Consider the following 18,157-nt stretch of genomic DNA (forward strand, 5'->3'; position numbering starts at 1 on the left):
AAAATTTTTTCGTAACCCGAAAAAACATTCGTAACCCGGAACAATTATTTCCTATGGGATTTTTTCGTATCCCGGAAATTTCGTAACCTGGGTATTTCGTATCCCGAGGTACCACTGTATTATAAATCTGCAACGCCAGCATCTATGGATGTAAAGCTAGCAGGTATGGATGGGAGAGCTGAACAATTAAGAAAATGGACAAAAAGAGAATAAACTGCTTTGAGATGTGGTGCTGGAGAAGAGTGCTTGAGGATACAGTGGATGGCAAAAAGAACAAATAAATGGGTCCTAGAACAGATCAAGCCTGAAATTTCCCTGGAGGCAAAGATGACTAAACTGAGGCTGTCATACTTTGGCCACATCATGAAAAGACATGAATCATTAGAAAAGACAATGATGCTAGGAAAGGTGGAGGGAAGTAGAAAGAAAGAAAGACGACATGCTAGATAGATGGACTCAATGAAAGCGGTCATGAGTATGAATCTGCAAGAGCTTAGAAAAATAGTGTAGCATAGGGAGTCTTGGAGATGTCTCATCCATAGGGTCGCCATGAGTTGAGATCAACTCAAAGGTGGTTAACAACAACAACCAAAGCTAGCACGGTGTAGTGGTTTGAGTGTTGGGCTCACACTCTGGGAAATCAGGATCAGGAACTATGCATAGGGTACAAATCCACAGGTCAACCTTGGGCAACTCACACTCTCTCAGCCTCAAAAGAAACACTCTCTGAACAAATCTTACCAAGAAAACTCTGTGATAGATTCTCCTTAGAGTTTACATAAGTTAGAAATGACTTGAAGGGACACAATAACAAGCACCCTTAGGGAGCCAAAACTTAATAGTGGCCGGAAGTCTCTGTGTCTCCCATATTATTGGTTCTCTCTCTTCTTCTGTTCTGGCATGTTGAGACACTGAAGCAACAGAGAACTTAATAGTTTATAATGCCAGACTTCTCAGTGGCCTAAACACAAGGACACTTTCGATATATTTTAGTTTCATAATATGCACTTTCATTCTAGACATGAGGCCAAAGTTGAGGAATTTGCCATTTTTGCTTCATTCTTCTACCTTAGTGTAGTAGACATTGTTTCAAGCAGCTTCTGCCCTTGTGTAAAATATTCATAAGCTAGAGGTCTCTGCAAAGATTTTGCAAGCAATTACTAATTAAGTTCTTCCCTTTCTCTTATAGAAAAATCATCTTTTTTTTAGAAAAATAAACCCCAAAACTTAACTGTCTTTTTAACAAACTTGGAATCTGAAGTAAATAGGTGAGAGTTGGTCAATGGTGTCCAGGACAGAAAACTTAAGTATAAAGGGGAATTCATCAAAGCTTGGAAAGTTACTTTTTCAAAAATAACCTGTTTTGTTATGTAATGAGTACTATGCTACTCATACTTATTATAATGACAGAAAAAAGTTATTTTCTTACATTACTTGTGCTGCTCATTACTTTTTTGTTACTTTCTGTTACTTTTTGGCTGCATCCACACTGTAGAAATAATCCAGCTAGATCATTTTTAGCATCAATACAATTTTAACTGCCATGACTCAATGCTATGGAAATCTAGAAACTGTAATTTCTTGTGGCACTAGAGCTCTCTGACAGAGAAGACTAAATGCCTCACAAAACTACAATTCCCAAAGTTCCATAGCATTGAGCCATGGTAGTTAAAGTGGTGTCAAACTGGATTATTTTTGCAGTACAGATTCAGCCCTTGAGGGAACAACGCCTTACAATTGATAAGAAAATGGCACAAAACTCAAAAAATCCTACTAAAAAGCAATTTTTTGAAATAACTAGAAATCCTCCTATTACACCAGTGAAGCAACTTTGCTCTTATTTGTCACACTAGTTTTACGTCTAACTTTGTTACAAACTCCAAGAAGAATGAGTCACAGTTAACAAGGTGCTTTATATTTCCTTATTCATTTTGTTAAAATGTTTTTATCTCACACTCTTTCTAAAGATCCAAAGGTGGCATGGCATAAAACCAACCTGATAAATTTAAAACAGTGTAAATAATTATTTTAAAAGGCTAAAAACATTTTGAGCAATTTAACAAGTTAAACAAACCAACAGACGGTAGCCAGTTAAAATAGTTTAAAATGATGTAAAGCTATGTCTGGGTTTGTGCTAAACCAATTAAGCCTCAAATACTTAAGTGAAAATTGCATTAAAATCAAATTAGGAGTAATAGCAATGTTGGGGTCTCTAAGAGGAAGCTATTCTGTATCCAGGAATGCCAAAGGAGCACCCTGTAACTGCGATGCCTATGCTATGCATATAACTTGACTCATTATTTGCAACTCATTACTTCCAACTGGCTTCAACAAATTATTTGGTTTGTCAGCAAGTTTACATCATGTTGGTCTTAAGGAACAGCCAGGTTCAGAAGCAGTATGTTGTGGGATATCGTGGACATATGGCAAGAGCTGTTGTCCTCATATCCTGCTTATCAGCATCTCTCTGGCTGCTGGGGAAACAGAATGCTGAACTAGATGGACCCCTTGGTCTGATCCTAAAAAGCTCTTCTGTCTTTTATTTCTGAAGTACAACTGGATGATGCATTCAGAGTAGCTTTCCTGCAATTACAGAACTACTCTTCCTTTGAGAACATCAAGCTGGTAATCCAAAGTCAAGTGTTCAGAGATAATTAACAGGGAAATATTTTGGTAAATTATAATTCCCATCATCTACCAGCACTATAGAGGCAAGCATCGTGTTGTAAAGTACATTCAGTGCTGGAGAGAGAAGGAAAAGGTCACCTTTCTTTCATTCACTTTCTTCCAGGGGGACACCCTTGATGCTGGGAAAAACAATATTTGAAACAAAAGGAAGGAGTGCCAGGGTTTAGAAAAACTGGATGGAGGGAAAAGGAATGAAGTTTGGAAATTTTGCAGATAAATTGTAGTTTTCTTTACTGTTTAGAATTTAATTCAGGCTGAAGAAGAAGGTTGATGCTCCTGATGTTCATCTCTTCTTTGAGACAACCATGGCATCACCAGAACACCTCTTGGTTCTAGTCTGGAGCTTCCAGCATCTCTGGTTCCTGCCATGCTACAGAATTAATGCCATTTAATACCACTTTAACTGTCATGGCTCCATCCTGTTATCCTAAGATTTGCAGTTTGTTGTGACACAGAGCTCTCTGACAGAGAAAGTGAAATATCTCACAAAACTACTAAATCCCAGAATTCCATATCATTGCACCATGACAGTTCAAGTGGTGTCAAACTACATGAATTCTCCAGTATAGATAAAGCCTCTGTCACCACCTATGCTGGTGAACTGCCAGCATTTGTGTATCTAGATATCTGGGAAAGAAATGCCTGCTTGAGACTCTAGCGAGCTCCTGGCAGTCATCAGAAATGGTATAGTGACAGATGGATTACTTGTCCTTTCATATACTGTATCGGGACATCATAGCTTGGTCGTAGTAAAAACGTGTGGCCCAACTGGGAAGGAACCCTTGCTTGAGACCTTACAGATGCATTGTCAACCAGAGCAGACATTAGTTGGAAAGGTACAGCGATAGTCAGATTCAGAGTGAGAAAGTTTCATAATCTCAAAGAGATGACAGTGCTACTGCTGAATTGCAGTACTAATATTTCTCGGCCAGGGACAAAGTAGAACCATACAAGCTCAGCTCCATGAGTGCTTGCCAGATCACGCCTTTGCCTATGCAACTTCTAAGATACTTATGGACACTTTCTTTGGTTTGCTTGATCTTCCCCCAGATGGGATTTGGGATTTGTTTAGCATCCCATAGCAAAAAGGCAATCCAGCAAAGGTCTGTCTCCACCTTTGTAATCCTAGAGGTTGTTTCTTGCTTCCCTCTGACCTCTGCTATTCTGTTTGCTGTGCCTGGAAAAAAATGAACTACAACCCATGTTTGTATCATTCTGACTTGATCACAACCTTTGTAAAGGGATCAAGAAAAGAAATATCCCTAATTCTTTCTTGCTGTCATTACTCTCGAGTTCATTACTGTTGAATTAGAGCATCTAGTTTGCTCAACCTTTTTTTCTCCTGCCTTAATCAAAGAAATTACAGTGCATTATTAATGTTGTTCATTGTGGTTAATCACAGAGACAGATTAGGATTTCTCTTGTAGCACCTGCCAGCCTTTACATGAAAGACCTCTTTGCCTAGAGCTTAAATAGAACCAGTAGAAGTACCGTAACTAATTAATGTCATCTTTTAGACCTAATGAAATGCATTATTTCCACGTTTGTATCCAGAGCAGTGTTAAGGTTGGTGTGATTGATAGTCACATCTTTAATCACTTTGAATTGTTTTAGAATTCAGACTGATTGTGGAGGTTCACCCACTTAGTTTATCAATGGAGTTTCTCCCCAGAAAAGCATGCATTCTTTTCAAACAAGAAATCCAGATAAGGTTTCTATGGTACATTTTGTATTCTTTTATTTTAAGGCGAATTGATTGGTTTTATATGCTTCCTCAGTTTTATAATTCTGTCCAGTAAACTTAAATAAATGTGGGGGGGAAACTTCATTGATTATCCTGGAGTTATTTGCTAACCTGGACAATGGGTGTGACTACACTGTAGAAACAATGCAGTTTGACACCACTTTAATTGCCATACCTCCATCCTACAGAATCCTGGGATCCGTAGTTTGGTGAGGCACCAGCACTCTTGGGCAGAGAAGGCTAAAGACCTTGTAAAACTATCTTAGGATGTCATAGGATGGAGCTACAGCACTTAAAGTGCTGTCAAACTGCAGTATTTCTACAGTGTAGATACACTCAATGAATCAAAGGTCCCTGGTACAGGTTGTTTGCTGAAGCTAAGCACAACAGTCAACTTACGACTTCTCAGGAGTGAAACACAAGTGTAACATTGGGTCAACTCCAACAAGAGTAAATGCCTCCATACTAAGTGGTACAGACATCCTAGGGAGGTAATAGCATGAAAATCTTGTCAGGCCCAACCAAGTACATCACTGTACCACAGGAGTGGAAAAATACACCTTTGTGTTGAGACAAATAACCAGTCTGAAGAAGTGTCTTTTCTTTTCTCTTTTTATTGAATTTTTATAGAATTTCCATAAACAAATATCTCCCTACATTCTATTACATTCTATTACATTTTAACAAATTATTTTATATACCCCTCAGTGCCCCCCTCCCCCGGAGCCATTTCCATCCTTATATTCCATCCTAAATTTCAGTTCATCTTCTGGAGGTAATCTTCCATCTTCTTTTCTCAGACCTTTCTTGACAAATTCTTTCCAAGTCCCCTCAAAGTCATTTCTTTTCCATAGTCCTTTTTTTACTTTCAGTTTACAAGTCAATTTATCATTGATGGCTAATCTCCATACCTCTTTGTACCAATCCTCCACTTGTACATCTATTTTCGTTTTCCAACACTTTGCTATTATTAATCTCACTGCTGTAAGCTAACTTGTTACCAAATCATTTTTTTCTTTTTTCCATTTCTCTGAATTATATAATGATAACAAAACAATATATTCATAACATTTTCTATTTCTAATATCACCTTTCCCCAAAACTTTTGTACATATTTACATTGCCACCACATATGCACATATGACCCTACTTCTTGACAGCCTCTCCAACAATTTTTTGAATTATTCTTATTAATATTATGTAATCTCACTGGAGTCAGATACAATTTCCAAATCAACTTATAATAATTTTCTTTTATCCGAACCGATACATTTTTCAGGTGTCTTTGTTCCCAAATTCTATCCTATTCCTTATCATTTATTTTACATCCTAATTCTTCTTCCCATAATCCCTTTAACATATTTCCTTTTATTTTTCCTCCTTTATTCTCCATCAGCATTGTGTAAATTTTACTAGTAATTCCTTTTATGTTCTCATTTTCTTCCATTTCTCTTCCCTTTTGAACTATTTGTTCAAATTGTGTATACTTTTTCTTTTCTACATTCCTTTTCCTCCAATTTTTAATCCATTGTTCTATTTGCATATAGTGAAACCATGAATTTTTTATTCCCATAAGTTTTTCTTTTATATTTCCTTTCCCTATTCTTACATCTATCCAGTCCTTTCCTTTAACTCCTTATCTAACAATCCTCTCAAGTTCTTTGGAAATTTCTTTCCCATTATTATTAGTGTTATTACTGAATCTTCATTCATTAACTCCTTTTTATGTTTATACCATATTTCTCTTATATTTTTCACAAGTGGGTTTCCAATAATTTTTATTTCTTTCCTAGTAAAGTTCTTTAAAAAGATGTTCCATATTCTCATATCTACTTCTTCTATATCTACTTCTAACCATTCTAAATCTATCCCACCCTATATACCAAAGTATCTTTTCTAATCAAATGATGGGGATGATATTAGTTGTGGTGGTTATATTAATTCTTATCTTGGGGAAAAGTGGGCTATTCTTTTAGGAGGAAAACGTGCATTTTACCATATAAAGCTAGTTTTAGCTACTTACAGCCACCAGATTTTAAAAGATATTGGGGATTTATAATAGATCTGTATCTTTAGATATTATGTGAAGCAATTTCAAATTGGAAATTGCTTCCAGTTAATTTGACACATACAGAAAAAAACACTGTTAATATTCATTTGCTTTTTTTTACAAAAAGGAAAATGCTACTAAGCAGGGTTTTAACTTAGGTGGCTGCCAAATCCCCTAACTGTTGTATTTAGTTTTTGATATGCCCCCTCCCCCAGTGTTTAATTATGCATCAGGGTGTTGCCTTTGAGTAGACTTGAGAGTTTTATACCAAAAGCATAATAAGAATAGTAAAATAGTGGCAGAAAATCATGAAAAGAAGCTGAACAACCAAATTTTGCCTGAGCTTGCCCTCAGCCCATGTGTATCTTGAGTTTTCTAATTACAATTCTCAGTCAAATTCATCTGCTCTTACCTGTCTGTCTGTCTGTCTTCTTCCCACACCTCCCTTTTCTCCATAATGCTTAAAGCACACATGTAACTCCATTCTGTTCAGCTGAGCTTCTTCTGTCTTATTGTCTAAGATCACTTTTTAAAATGTAGACCCTGATTAAAATTTAGTGAACGGGGGAAAAAAAGGATGTGAAGATTCATTCTTATTCCTGGAGTAGTCTTGTGCCAAGAGCATAATTCATAATTAGTTGGCTCTGGCCAACTTAATTATTCAAAGTGTCAAAAATTAGCTTAAGTACCTCTCGTAAAACTGTTAGTTTGACAGGGTTGTAGTTTTAAACCACTGGGAGCTTAAGTATTCAGCAGAGCCCCTGCTTAATTTAGAAGGTCTTTGGCTGTTGTTAGAAAGCTTTTTTTGCCAACAGATTATCTCCCACCTACTGTTTAATGACTGATTCCTATCTGAGTAAAGTGTGATGTCTGCCTGCAGACATGCATTATGCCTCAATGGAGGAAGGACAGGCATTGAAATATCCCATGTCCTTATGTGGCCAAACCACAGGGGATGGTTCCCTTTTCTGCACACTGATTTTCATGCCAGGGTGGAATTTTTTGTATTGGGAGCAAGAGACAGAGAAAAGGAGACAACTGTAATTACTCATCTTACATCAGTGGGGAGTATTGACTTATTTTAATAATAGTTTTAGGCAGTGGTGTCCTGTCCAAGGTGTCACTTGGTATGAAGGTTAGGGCTTCTTGGGGTGGGCCCAAAAGGGGATGCTCCCTCACCTCGTTGCCATGCGCAACTGTACTTGTGAGTAGAACAGCATGTGGCAGGGAAGGGAAGTGTGTGCACACTCCCTTGGTACTCTGTGCGATACTGTATATAGTTTGCAACAAGTGAATTAAAGCCCTCTTGTTTTGAGTGAGAGCCTTGCTGTCCAGCAGTGTTTATATTCTGCAAGCCGGGAGCTCAAGGCTGAATCCTGCTTGGGAAGAATTTTTCTTTCTCTGCCTGAAGCTTTTGCAGATGTCTGTCTCTCCAAGAGCCTTCTTGTGGCGTCTTGCCTGCATGGATCAGCTCTGCACGTGGTCGTAGTGGACACAGCATGTCTCTCTATGCCCCAACATGTCTAGCTGGTGTCTCCCCTCTTCTGGACCCTCAGCACCATCCTAGTGATGCCACTTGTTTTAAGGTCACTAGAGCCATAATATACTTCCAGTACAGCTGCCAGTATGCTTCCAGACTGAATTTTAAGGCATGGTTGGAACCAGTGTGGCATAGTGATTTCAGTGCTCAGTGGTGACACAGGAGATTATCACAAAGGAGGAACAGCATCCTTCTCCTGTCCTTAAACTTGGCTAATCGTGCAATTGGGGATCACACCCCCACACACTTCTCCCATCCTTCTCTCGTGGGTAAAGTGTCATGGGGCCATCATTTGGTATTAATGGGAGTTTCCATTAATAATAAATGAATGCTCCATGACACTTTACTGATGGGAGAAGCATGCAGGGATGGCTCCATAGCACTTTACCCATGGAAGAAGGATGAGAGGAACACACGTGTGTAATTCCTGATTGTGAGATTAGCTGAGTTTAAAGACAAGGAGGACTCTATTCCGCCCCTGTGATAATCTCCTCTGGTAACCAGGGTTCAAATCCCTCTTCAAATATATTCTATTTTTCTCTCCTTCTCTCTTTGTGTGTGAATGTGTGTTGCTTGAATTCTGATCTTTGGCAAGGGATATGTCCTATGATGGGCAGGCTACATGACAAATGGGAAACAAATTGTGCTTGCAATTGTCTGTTTATGTACTTGGTTAGAGAATGCAATCTCATTTAGAGGCCTTTTATTAGAAACATTAAAAAATAAGAACAAAATCATAACTTATGTGGTTACTCAGTGCAACAAATACTCAACCATTCAGCACATTTAATGATTCAGAAGACATATAAGATTTCCACTAATATAGGCTAATAAAAAACCCACTAAATTCTACTCAGAGTCTATTTCAGTGAGGCAAATTTAGAATGTGCAATAGAAGTCCAGTCCAGACAAGGAGACGACATGGAAAATCAGAAACATATCCAGTTTCTAGATTACTTTTTGGAAAGGTAGTTGTTTTTTCTTTTTAGTTCTTTCCCCCTTCTCTTTACACTGAAGGTTCAGGCCAGAGCAACACACCAAATAGTCAACAACACAATACAGTAATCATCTCCCTTCCCATTTTGACTTGGGTTTTATATTTGGGAATCTGTTTGAATCTGAAAAGCCTTGCTTGAAGATTTCAACCAAATGTTGACCTGCTGAAAGAAATAACCTTGAAGAGCTTAAACAATCTGGACTTTAAAAGTGGTAAAATACACAGCAGAGCTGTAACACTTTGATAAAATCAACTACTATCAGTGTTCTGGGAATGTAGAAACTTACTAGAAGTTGAAAACTAGCAAATGTAAATGCTGTGGGTTGTCCCTTGACAATAAAGATGTGTAATAAGAAATTCTTGCAGTTTATGGATTATACCTGTTCTACATACATACCAAACAGTTGTAAATACAGAGACTGTACATGAGTGAACAGTGTGATGCGGCAGCTAAAAAGGCCAATGCAATTTTAGGCTGCATCAATAAAAGTATAGTGTCTAGATCAAGAGAAGTATAGTGCCCACTCTATTCTGCTTTGGTCGAGCCCCACCTGGATATTTGCCCAGTTCTGGGCACCCACAGTTCAAAAAGGACATTGAGAAACTGGAGCGTGTCCAAAGGAGGGCGACTAAAATGGTAAGGGTCTGGAAACCATGTCCTATGAGGAACGACTTAGGGAGCTGGGGATGTTTAGCCTAGAGAAAAGAAGGTTAAGAGGTGATATGATAGCCCTGTTTAAATATTTGAAGGGATATCATGTTGAGGAGGGAGCAAGCTTATTTTCTGCTGCTTCAGAGAACAGAACCTGGAACAATGGATGCAAGCTCCAGGAAAAGAGATTCCACCTCAACATTAGGAGGAACTTCCTGACAGTAAGGGCTGTTTGACAGTGGAATGTACTCCCTTGGAGGGTGATAGAGTCTCCTTCCTTGGAGGTCTTTAAACAGAGGCTGGATGGCCATCTGTCGGGGATGCTTTGATTTGGATTTCCTGCATGGCACAGGGTTGGACTGGATGGCCCTAGTGGTCAATTCCAACTCTATGATTCTATGATTCTCTGAAGATGCCAGCCACAGATGCTGGCGAAACGTCAGGAATAAAGTCTTATAGAACATGGCCCCATAGCCCGAAAAACCCACAAAAAAATGCAAAATGTGATTACAGGCCTAGTTTCTTTGGGATCAGAGAACAATGCTTCGGCTGCTCCCCATGATTATGCATATGGGGGAAGAAGATGGCAATCTGGATACTTTGCAGTACTCCTTTGGGTGGCTACCAATATGGGATGTGGGACAAAGACAGAACTTGGGGGAAAATGTGTTAATTTAATTCATGCATAAATTGCAGCCTTTATTTTCTTTGCATGAGAGTAAACTGGAGATCTAAGTGCTCTTTTCAAATGTGTGGGCTGATCCTTGTGATAATGATTATGGTGGAGAAATGAGGTAGCTTCTTCTGGTTCTATATGTGGTGATTTAAATCTGCATAGTTACCACTCCATGGGATGGGATGAAGAGCTTGCCAGTATGACACCATTCCCTGCCATCTGTGTATTCACTGAATATTCAGAGGAAAACTTGAATGTCTGGAAAGGGCTAATGCATCTTTGTAAAACAATGGGCCCACTACATTGGTGGGCTAGTGATCCACAGATTCAACCATATGACAAACAAGCAGTCATATACTTCTTCTGCAGATGGGTCGCCCATCTTGGAGACATCCACAGCAGCTACAGAATATTCACCATCTGGAGTCACCTTTTCAAAACAAAACAAAACAAAGCAAAGCAAAATATGCACAATATGTTCACTCACAGTAATCAGGAAGCCATCCCACAATTCGTAAGAGTGGAAGCTTTTAGTAGATCATACATATAATGGTGAAACATAAAGGAAATGACTATTTCCTAGATTTGTGTCTGTGGACCATATTCTGGCTTTGCCTCCTTTTAGGGAAGCATTTGCTCAATAGGCAATTAAAAAAAAATATCTCTGAGTTCTGATATTCTGAATTTAGTAATTTTGAGTTTTTGAAATCCAGAGATCAAGAAAGGATCTGGACAGTTAATTATCAAATTGTGATGTGACTTATATCTACACAGCTGATTTCTTAGGTTGAATATTCCATGTTTTGCAAAATATCTGTCTATTGACATTGGCTCTGTAAGCACCAAGAAGAGTCAGCAGCAGCTTTTCATATTTCACGATGCGGGAGTGGCGGGGATTTATCATTTGGATTTAACAGGTTTGTCTCACTGTCTTGCAGATTGGCCTTTGTGTTTGGAATTCCTGTTATTCTTGAGCCATGGAGTCCATTGCTTTCCTTGACACTGTTGGAGTGGGAGACCTGGTGCTCTTGGACCCACTAACAGAAGACACAGTGATGTGGAATCTGGAGGAACGCTTCCGGCATAAGGAAATCTATGTAAGAGGCCTTAGGGGAAAGGGGACCATATTACTGGGAGGGAACATTTCTACTCCATGGTGGGAAGATGGAGAACTGGGAAACAGCCATAGTGATAATGGAATGAAACATGCTGTTTGAGCGGCAATTCCTCACTCTAAAAAAAGAGGATAAAGGTTTGCATAAAATTTGCATTTGCTGATCTATGTGTATAGATGCATATTTAGACACAATTGTTACCATACAAATAGAAACTACAATATATCTCATTACAATGGTGAAGACAGTGAATAGGTGATTTGTGACTGGTGTTCGGCTTCTTACCCTTCCCTTCTTTTTTTTTCCATATGGATCTTACATTTAAATTGGAATTAGAGCCAATTGCGCATCAAATACAGCAGGGGTAGAGAACCTAGGCCATTCAGTTTCAGATCCTCAGAGAACTAGCTGCTAGATCGAATGGTAATCACAGAATCAAGAATCATAGTGTTTCAAGAAACCACAAGGGCCATCCAGCCCAACCCCCTGTCATGCAGGAACTCTGAATCAAAGCATCCCTGATAGATGGCCGTCCAGCCTCTGTTTAAAGACCTCCAAAGGAGGAGTCTCTACCACACTCCGAGGGAATTGTGGGAGTTGTCATCCAAACCATCTTGAGCACCAAAGATTCCCCACCCCTGAAACACCCTTCGATATGGTAGGCAGGTAGTGCAATCCTGTGCACATGTACTAACAAATAAGGCACATTATGTGTGCAATATGGGTTATTGCCATGTGAGGGAATGAACATAGTGATCCATTACAATAGTGTAGTTCGTTTTTAGCATGGATACACGGTGGGCATGAAAGAAAGAAGGCATAAAGGAGTTTGCTTTTCCAGTGCTAGAATAGAGGTACTAGGAGTGAAATGTGCTCTCAGAAGCCTGTCATGGCACAAATGATTTTGGAAAAGCTGCTTTTGTAGGACAGTTTTAACTCTCAGGACGCCCTGGACGTTGAGCACTGGAGGCTAGTTGGAGCTGATAGCCTTCTTCCAACAATGTCCATAACATAATGTGGCTTTCAATTTTGCGGTCACTTTGGCTGCTATGATATGATATGATAAATAAATAAATAAAAGTTATGTTACTGAGGATGGCACAGCATTGTCGGATACCTCCCCACCAATTTTTCCCCAAGTGCAAATATCCTGAATAGCCTGAGTGACAGAACTGAAAATTCTGCTGCTCAATACCAGGTTGGTAAATAGGAAATATTCATGTACTTTGGCATTCTGTCCTCACTGCAAATAGGGGGATAGGATGGATCCTTTTAAAGTCCCCCCCCCCCAGCAGCAGACAAGACTCGCCCCCAGAGTTCAGGGCTTGTTTGTTTCTCAGAGGGGAAAATGACAGCAAATGTATTAGGAAACAGGCTGCTTGATAACACAATGCAAATGCTGAAAGGTTTTTCCCTCTTAATTTCAGCACAATGGACAAATGAAAGGAATAATTTAAATATAGACTCAGTCAAGGGTTTCTTGTTAGTAAAGTACAATTTTAAGCATTTGTCTTGCTCAGAGTTCCATAATTATATTGCAAGCCAACAACAGGGCATTTAGGTGCATCAGAAAAATACAGCAGAGTGCATAATAAAATACAGAACATATAACACAGCTGTAAGTAAACCATATTAAATGCAATTACAGTACATTAGTGTTTGTAGCGTAATGCCCTACATATTTCTTTTATGTCCTACATTTGGTGGTGCCTGTTGTCCCCTTTTACAGAGATGATGTCAAGTCTCCCTACCAGGACAGAACAGTGATTCTGATACTGTATCATTGGTTTGCTGTGCAACACTTCTTTTCTGAGCTATCCAGATATGGTCTCATGTGGTGCTAGAGTCCCTTCAGTTTCTTATGCTGGGGGGACTTCAATATCCATACTGCTGTCAGTATTAGCTTGGGATGTGATGGCCTCCGTGGCAATAGTGGGTGTGTATCAATTCATATCTGTCCCCAACAGACAGGACTCTGGAGCTATATGTGTGTTTACACTTATGTGTATGCACATTTGTGGCTAGAGGAGAGGATAGTGATCTGGGTGTGGAGGAACTCTCTGTTGTCCACTTATCATACCAAGATCTCTAGCTGGTGGGATTTAGATTCACTGAGAATTGAAGCCTCGGCATGGGTGGTGTGCAGATTTAAGATTGTCCATGTCAGGAGGCTGATAGACCTGAATTGATTTATGATGGCGCCTTTTGAAGTTTCTTGTCACCTTAGCAGGCAATTCTGTCAGAGCCTCGAAGAGAGAAATTATGGAGTTATAGAGGAATTATGGAAGAAACAGACATCCACACTTTCGACACCTGCAAAACAGTTCATATACGTAACCACAAATGCACAACTGTGATAAAATTCATACACCCATGTGCACATTTTTGTATAGGCAAACCCCCTTGCTCTTTTAGAACATGTATTGTTGAAATCATTCTAAATTTAAAAATGTAATGTTAGATGCCCTTTTAGTTAGTAATTTTGTAAATTTCTGGGTTGTTACTAGGGGTTTGTGGGCTGCACCAGGTGATACCCTAAGCAGTGGTTATAATACCACTGCTTCCCAAACACCTGCCTTTTGCCAGAAATGACTGTGGCATTCATCTGCCTTCCTTTAAAATGCTAGAGATGTGGTGAGGCTCACCGGGAGGAGAAAGGTTTTAAAGAAATCACACATTTTCAGCTTCAGAGGATGGCAATGGCAAACCCTCTCTGAAAAATCTTACCAAGAAAAAACAATGTAATAGTTTTGCCTTTGGGTCGTCATAAGTCAGAAATAACTTTAAGGCACATGACAACAACATTGATAATATAATATAATATGACAAAGAGAAGCACATTCAACCTTTAAACTGTTAGCCTTCATGGGCAAATTGTGAGCATGGAATTAGCTCCATTTTTATGAAATCTGTCTCTTTAACAGTTTTGTCAGATCATCTTTCCCCATGTACTGTATATAATCCAGATATTCTTTCAGATTTTTTTCAGTTGTTTGTAAGAAGTGCCCAGCTGTTTCTAGTCTCTCCCTGATAGCAGGCAACATAGGGTACATTAACAGCTGTGTAGGAGTGTTTAATTGCATAACCTTCTTGTCTTATGAATCAGATGAAAGCAGGTGTGTTAAACTTTGTGACAATGTGTTGTAATGGTTTGTAATCTTATGTGATGAAGAAACATGTTTTGCACTATATTAATTATTACTATACAGTGGGCCTTTTGTATATGTTGGGGTTTGGACTCCCCATGGATACCAAAGTTTGTGGATGCTAAACTCCCATTATATACAAGGGTGTAGTAAAATGGTGTCCCTTATATCAAATGGCAAAATCAAGGTTTGATTTTTGGAATTTATATTTGTTTGAATAGTTTCAAGCAATGGATGGTTAAATCCATGGATAAAGAATCAGTGGATATGGAGAGCCAACTGTAGTTGGCTTTTAGAGCAGTGTGAAGTTCCTACTTTGATGATGGAGCAAGAGAGCATTCTTTGTTGCTATATAACTGTTATATTTAATAATTTTGATCTTGGAGCATTTTTTACCCTAACAACCTGTGATAATGTATTTTCCTGTGATAATGTATTTTGAAGAAGCTGTTATGGAATTTGAGGAAGTATATACACAAAACTAGTTTTTATGAGAGTCTTATATTCCATCTCTGATTATGTTCATGATCTTATAATAAATGAATGTTCTGTTGATAATTCACTTTATACATTGTATAGAGCCTACGATGAATTGATTTCTATTTGTGTTATATTCATCTTGTGAAAAGATTAATGTAGCACAAACAGGATATAGACAACCCCCCATATCCACAGAGTCAGCATCCATGAATTCAACCAACCACTGTTTTAAAATATTCACACCAATTTTTTTAAAAAAATAAAAATCCAAAAAGCAAATCCTGATTTTGCCATTTTATATAAGGGACACTATTTTACTATACCACTGAATATAATAGGATGAGCATCCATAGATTTTGGTATCCATGGTAGGTCCTAGATCTTCATACTGCTATAAATGCCAAATGTCTTAAGATTCACAGTGTAAAAGATCTTACTGTAACATATGTGCTGTCTTATTAAACTCTACAGAAGAGAGAGAAATGTGGTGTTTGTGACAATGAAAAAATATCATCTAATGTACCATTTCCAACCTACAAAAAAAAAAAAAAAGGGGGGGGGGGAGGCAAAGTCTTAATATCATGATTACCACATTTGGAAGCCAAGGAAGCCAGTCAAGAAAAGAGTGACTTAGAAGAGTGACTGAAATCATCAGTGGATTGGAACAACTCTTCGATGGGGACATATTACACATTTGGGGTTGTTTAGCTTCAACAGAAAAGCAACCAAGAAAACATGATGGAGGTGCATAAAATTATGCATAGTGTGGGGAACATAGATAAATCTTTCTTCCCAAATATGTAACATATGATAGAGGAAGATGAGGCACGGGTCTGATATCTTCATCAACAGCAACATCTGGCTACAGTAGGCACATGTGAGTCATAGCATGACATTCTGTCAGAACCCAGGGTTGTGCACTGAATCCGAAGGGCAGAAGATTCAGGATGGATAAATGTCTCCCCACAGTACCTCATTAAATAAAGAATTTACCACCACAGGATGGATTGATGGCCTGATGGTCACCATCTTGAATGGGTTTAGAAGGGGACTAGATAAGTGCATGGAGGACAAGGTGATCAGTGGCCAATAGTCATAATGAATGTATACCTGTCTCTGATATCAAAGGCAATTTGAATGCATTGCGGTTGTTGGGAAACACATGATATAGCTTGCTGTGGCACATATATCCTCATTACAGGCTTCTCATAGGGAACTTATTAGTTGCTGGGGAAGCAAAATGCTGGATAAGCCTTTGGTCTTATCCTGTGTGGGTCTTTGGCAAGGTAAAATGTTGTCTAAAGAAAATCAGTGATAGGCTAGAGAAGGGGCTAATTTTCCTGTTAGTTTTGCAGTTTTGCTCTCAACAAATAGAGAGAGGGAAGAGGAGGAGAAGGAAAGCCCAAGAGAGAAGCTTGAACAACAGCAACAGGCATGTTCACTTCACACATTCCTTACCTCAATTAGGAGAGAGCCAGAAAAGAGCCAACCATCTTCTTCTGTTTTTAGAAGACAATGGAAGAGTGGCATGGGGAGGATGATCTATCTAAAACTACAAGGGGGCCAGGATTCAGGAGATGAGGTTTATGAATTGAATTAAGTCCCCCATCATTTCCCATAATGTGCATGCTGCCCAAATTTTGCTGGAATCTTAATTGTAACAATCACATTCTTGCTCCCACAGACATACATTGGAAACGTGGTGATCTCAGTGAATCCGTATGAGCCTCTGCCCATTTATTCAGAAGAGAAGGTGGAAGAATATAAGGACTGTAACTTCTTTGCTGTAAAACCCCACATGTAAGTGAGATACAGAGGGAGTATTGCAAAGCGCCCAAAGTGCTGCAGCTCTAAGGAATGGGATAGAATGGGTGCTGGTAGAAAACAACCTAATTATCCTAAATGCCTCTTCAATATGCTTCTAATTATAGCTATGCAATTGCGGATGATGCCTATCGCTCATTAAAAGATCAGGACAAGGACCAGTGCGTTCTTATCACCGGCGAGAGTGGGGCTGGCAAAACAGGTGGGTTTTTCATGGTGGTGGGATATTGTAAAAGAAAACAGTGTGTGGGAGCTGACTGAAATGAAAAGAAAAAAAATTATGATGTGGTTAAAGCAGATCAGAAATACTGGGGAAAGAGAAAGGGTTAACAAGGGGTTCTTGAGTAGCCTAAATGATATGAATGTGGGGATGTAATGTTTGGTTTAAAATAATATGTAAGGTTTTTGAGTGGATGAAACAGGTTTGCTGAAGCAATTGAACGTGCATTATGTTTCCTTCACAGAGCTTGTTGATTGCAATACATCTATTTTATCTACTGACTTCAGGGACTTTATCACACCAGAGTGTTATGCCACTAACATCGCATTATTTTCTAAAGCACTAATGCAATCGGGAATACTCTCTTCTTTATCGCACCTTCCTAATAATTATAGGGTTGAAACAGATTACCTTTTTACGCCATCTTCTGGGTGGTTTGGGAATGCAGCATTTATATGTTGCACGCTCCCAAGCTGCCTGGAAGCCGCCTGGCTGTTTATACAGGGGTGACTTCATGACACTCCAGTAGTGTGACGTTTATACACCACAAGCCACCGGAGCGCCTTAAAGCTGGCTTCCAGCTGTGGTGAGAGCAGAAAGCCGGTTTTTTGCTTCCCGAAAAAGGAGCAGATCTTTGCCGCTCCCTTTCCTGGCAGTTTCAAGGCAGATTGGGGCCATGGCATGCACTTGCTGCAGCCCCAATCTGCCTTTGGAGGGGGCGGCTTAAAGCTGCCCTTTTGGGGCAATCTGTTTTGCCCCATAATCTTTCTGGTGTTACAGTCTTTATTTGCGTGAATACCTTAACACATGCAGCATTTGGGACTGCCCACCCAATACTACCCAGTACTGCCCACTGTGTGCCTAGTTTAGCACACACACACACACACACACAGAGAGAGAGAGACATTCCCCCAAAAAATACAAATTAAAGGAGTCTTAAAAGGCCTTTTTTTCCCTGGGGAGGGGGAAGACTAATCAAGGTAAACTAACTGATGGTAGATAATTGTGATTACTCTGCCAACAAT

At 39.2% G+C, this 18,157-nt stretch overlaps 1 protein-coding gene across 1 annotated transcript in view; it reads left to right on the forward strand.

Annotated features, from left to right (window-relative positions):
• The window catches only part of LOC121922209 (unconventional myosin-Ia-like), a 115,715-nt gene that overhangs the window by 31,093 nt on the left and 66,465 nt on the right, over positions 1–18,157 (forward strand). Inside the window, exons 3-5 of the mRNA XM_042451321.1 lie at positions 11,286–11,444; positions 16,773–16,888; positions 17,020–17,114. Of these exons, the coding sequence (XP_042307255.1) occupies positions 11,325–11,444; positions 16,773–16,888; positions 17,020–17,114 (331 nt within the window). The 5' untranslated portion in view covers positions 11,286–11,324. The remainder of the gene's footprint in view (positions 1–11,285; positions 11,445–16,772; positions 16,889–17,019; positions 17,115–18,157) is intronic.

The sequence above is a fragment of the Sceloporus undulatus genome, chromosome 2 (assembly GCF_019175285.1).
Source record: "Sceloporus undulatus isolate JIND9_A2432 ecotype Alabama chromosome 2, SceUnd_v1.1, whole genome shotgun sequence".
In the NCBI taxonomy this organism is placed as follows: Eukaryota; Metazoa; Chordata; class Lepidosauria; order Squamata; family Phrynosomatidae; genus Sceloporus; species Sceloporus undulatus.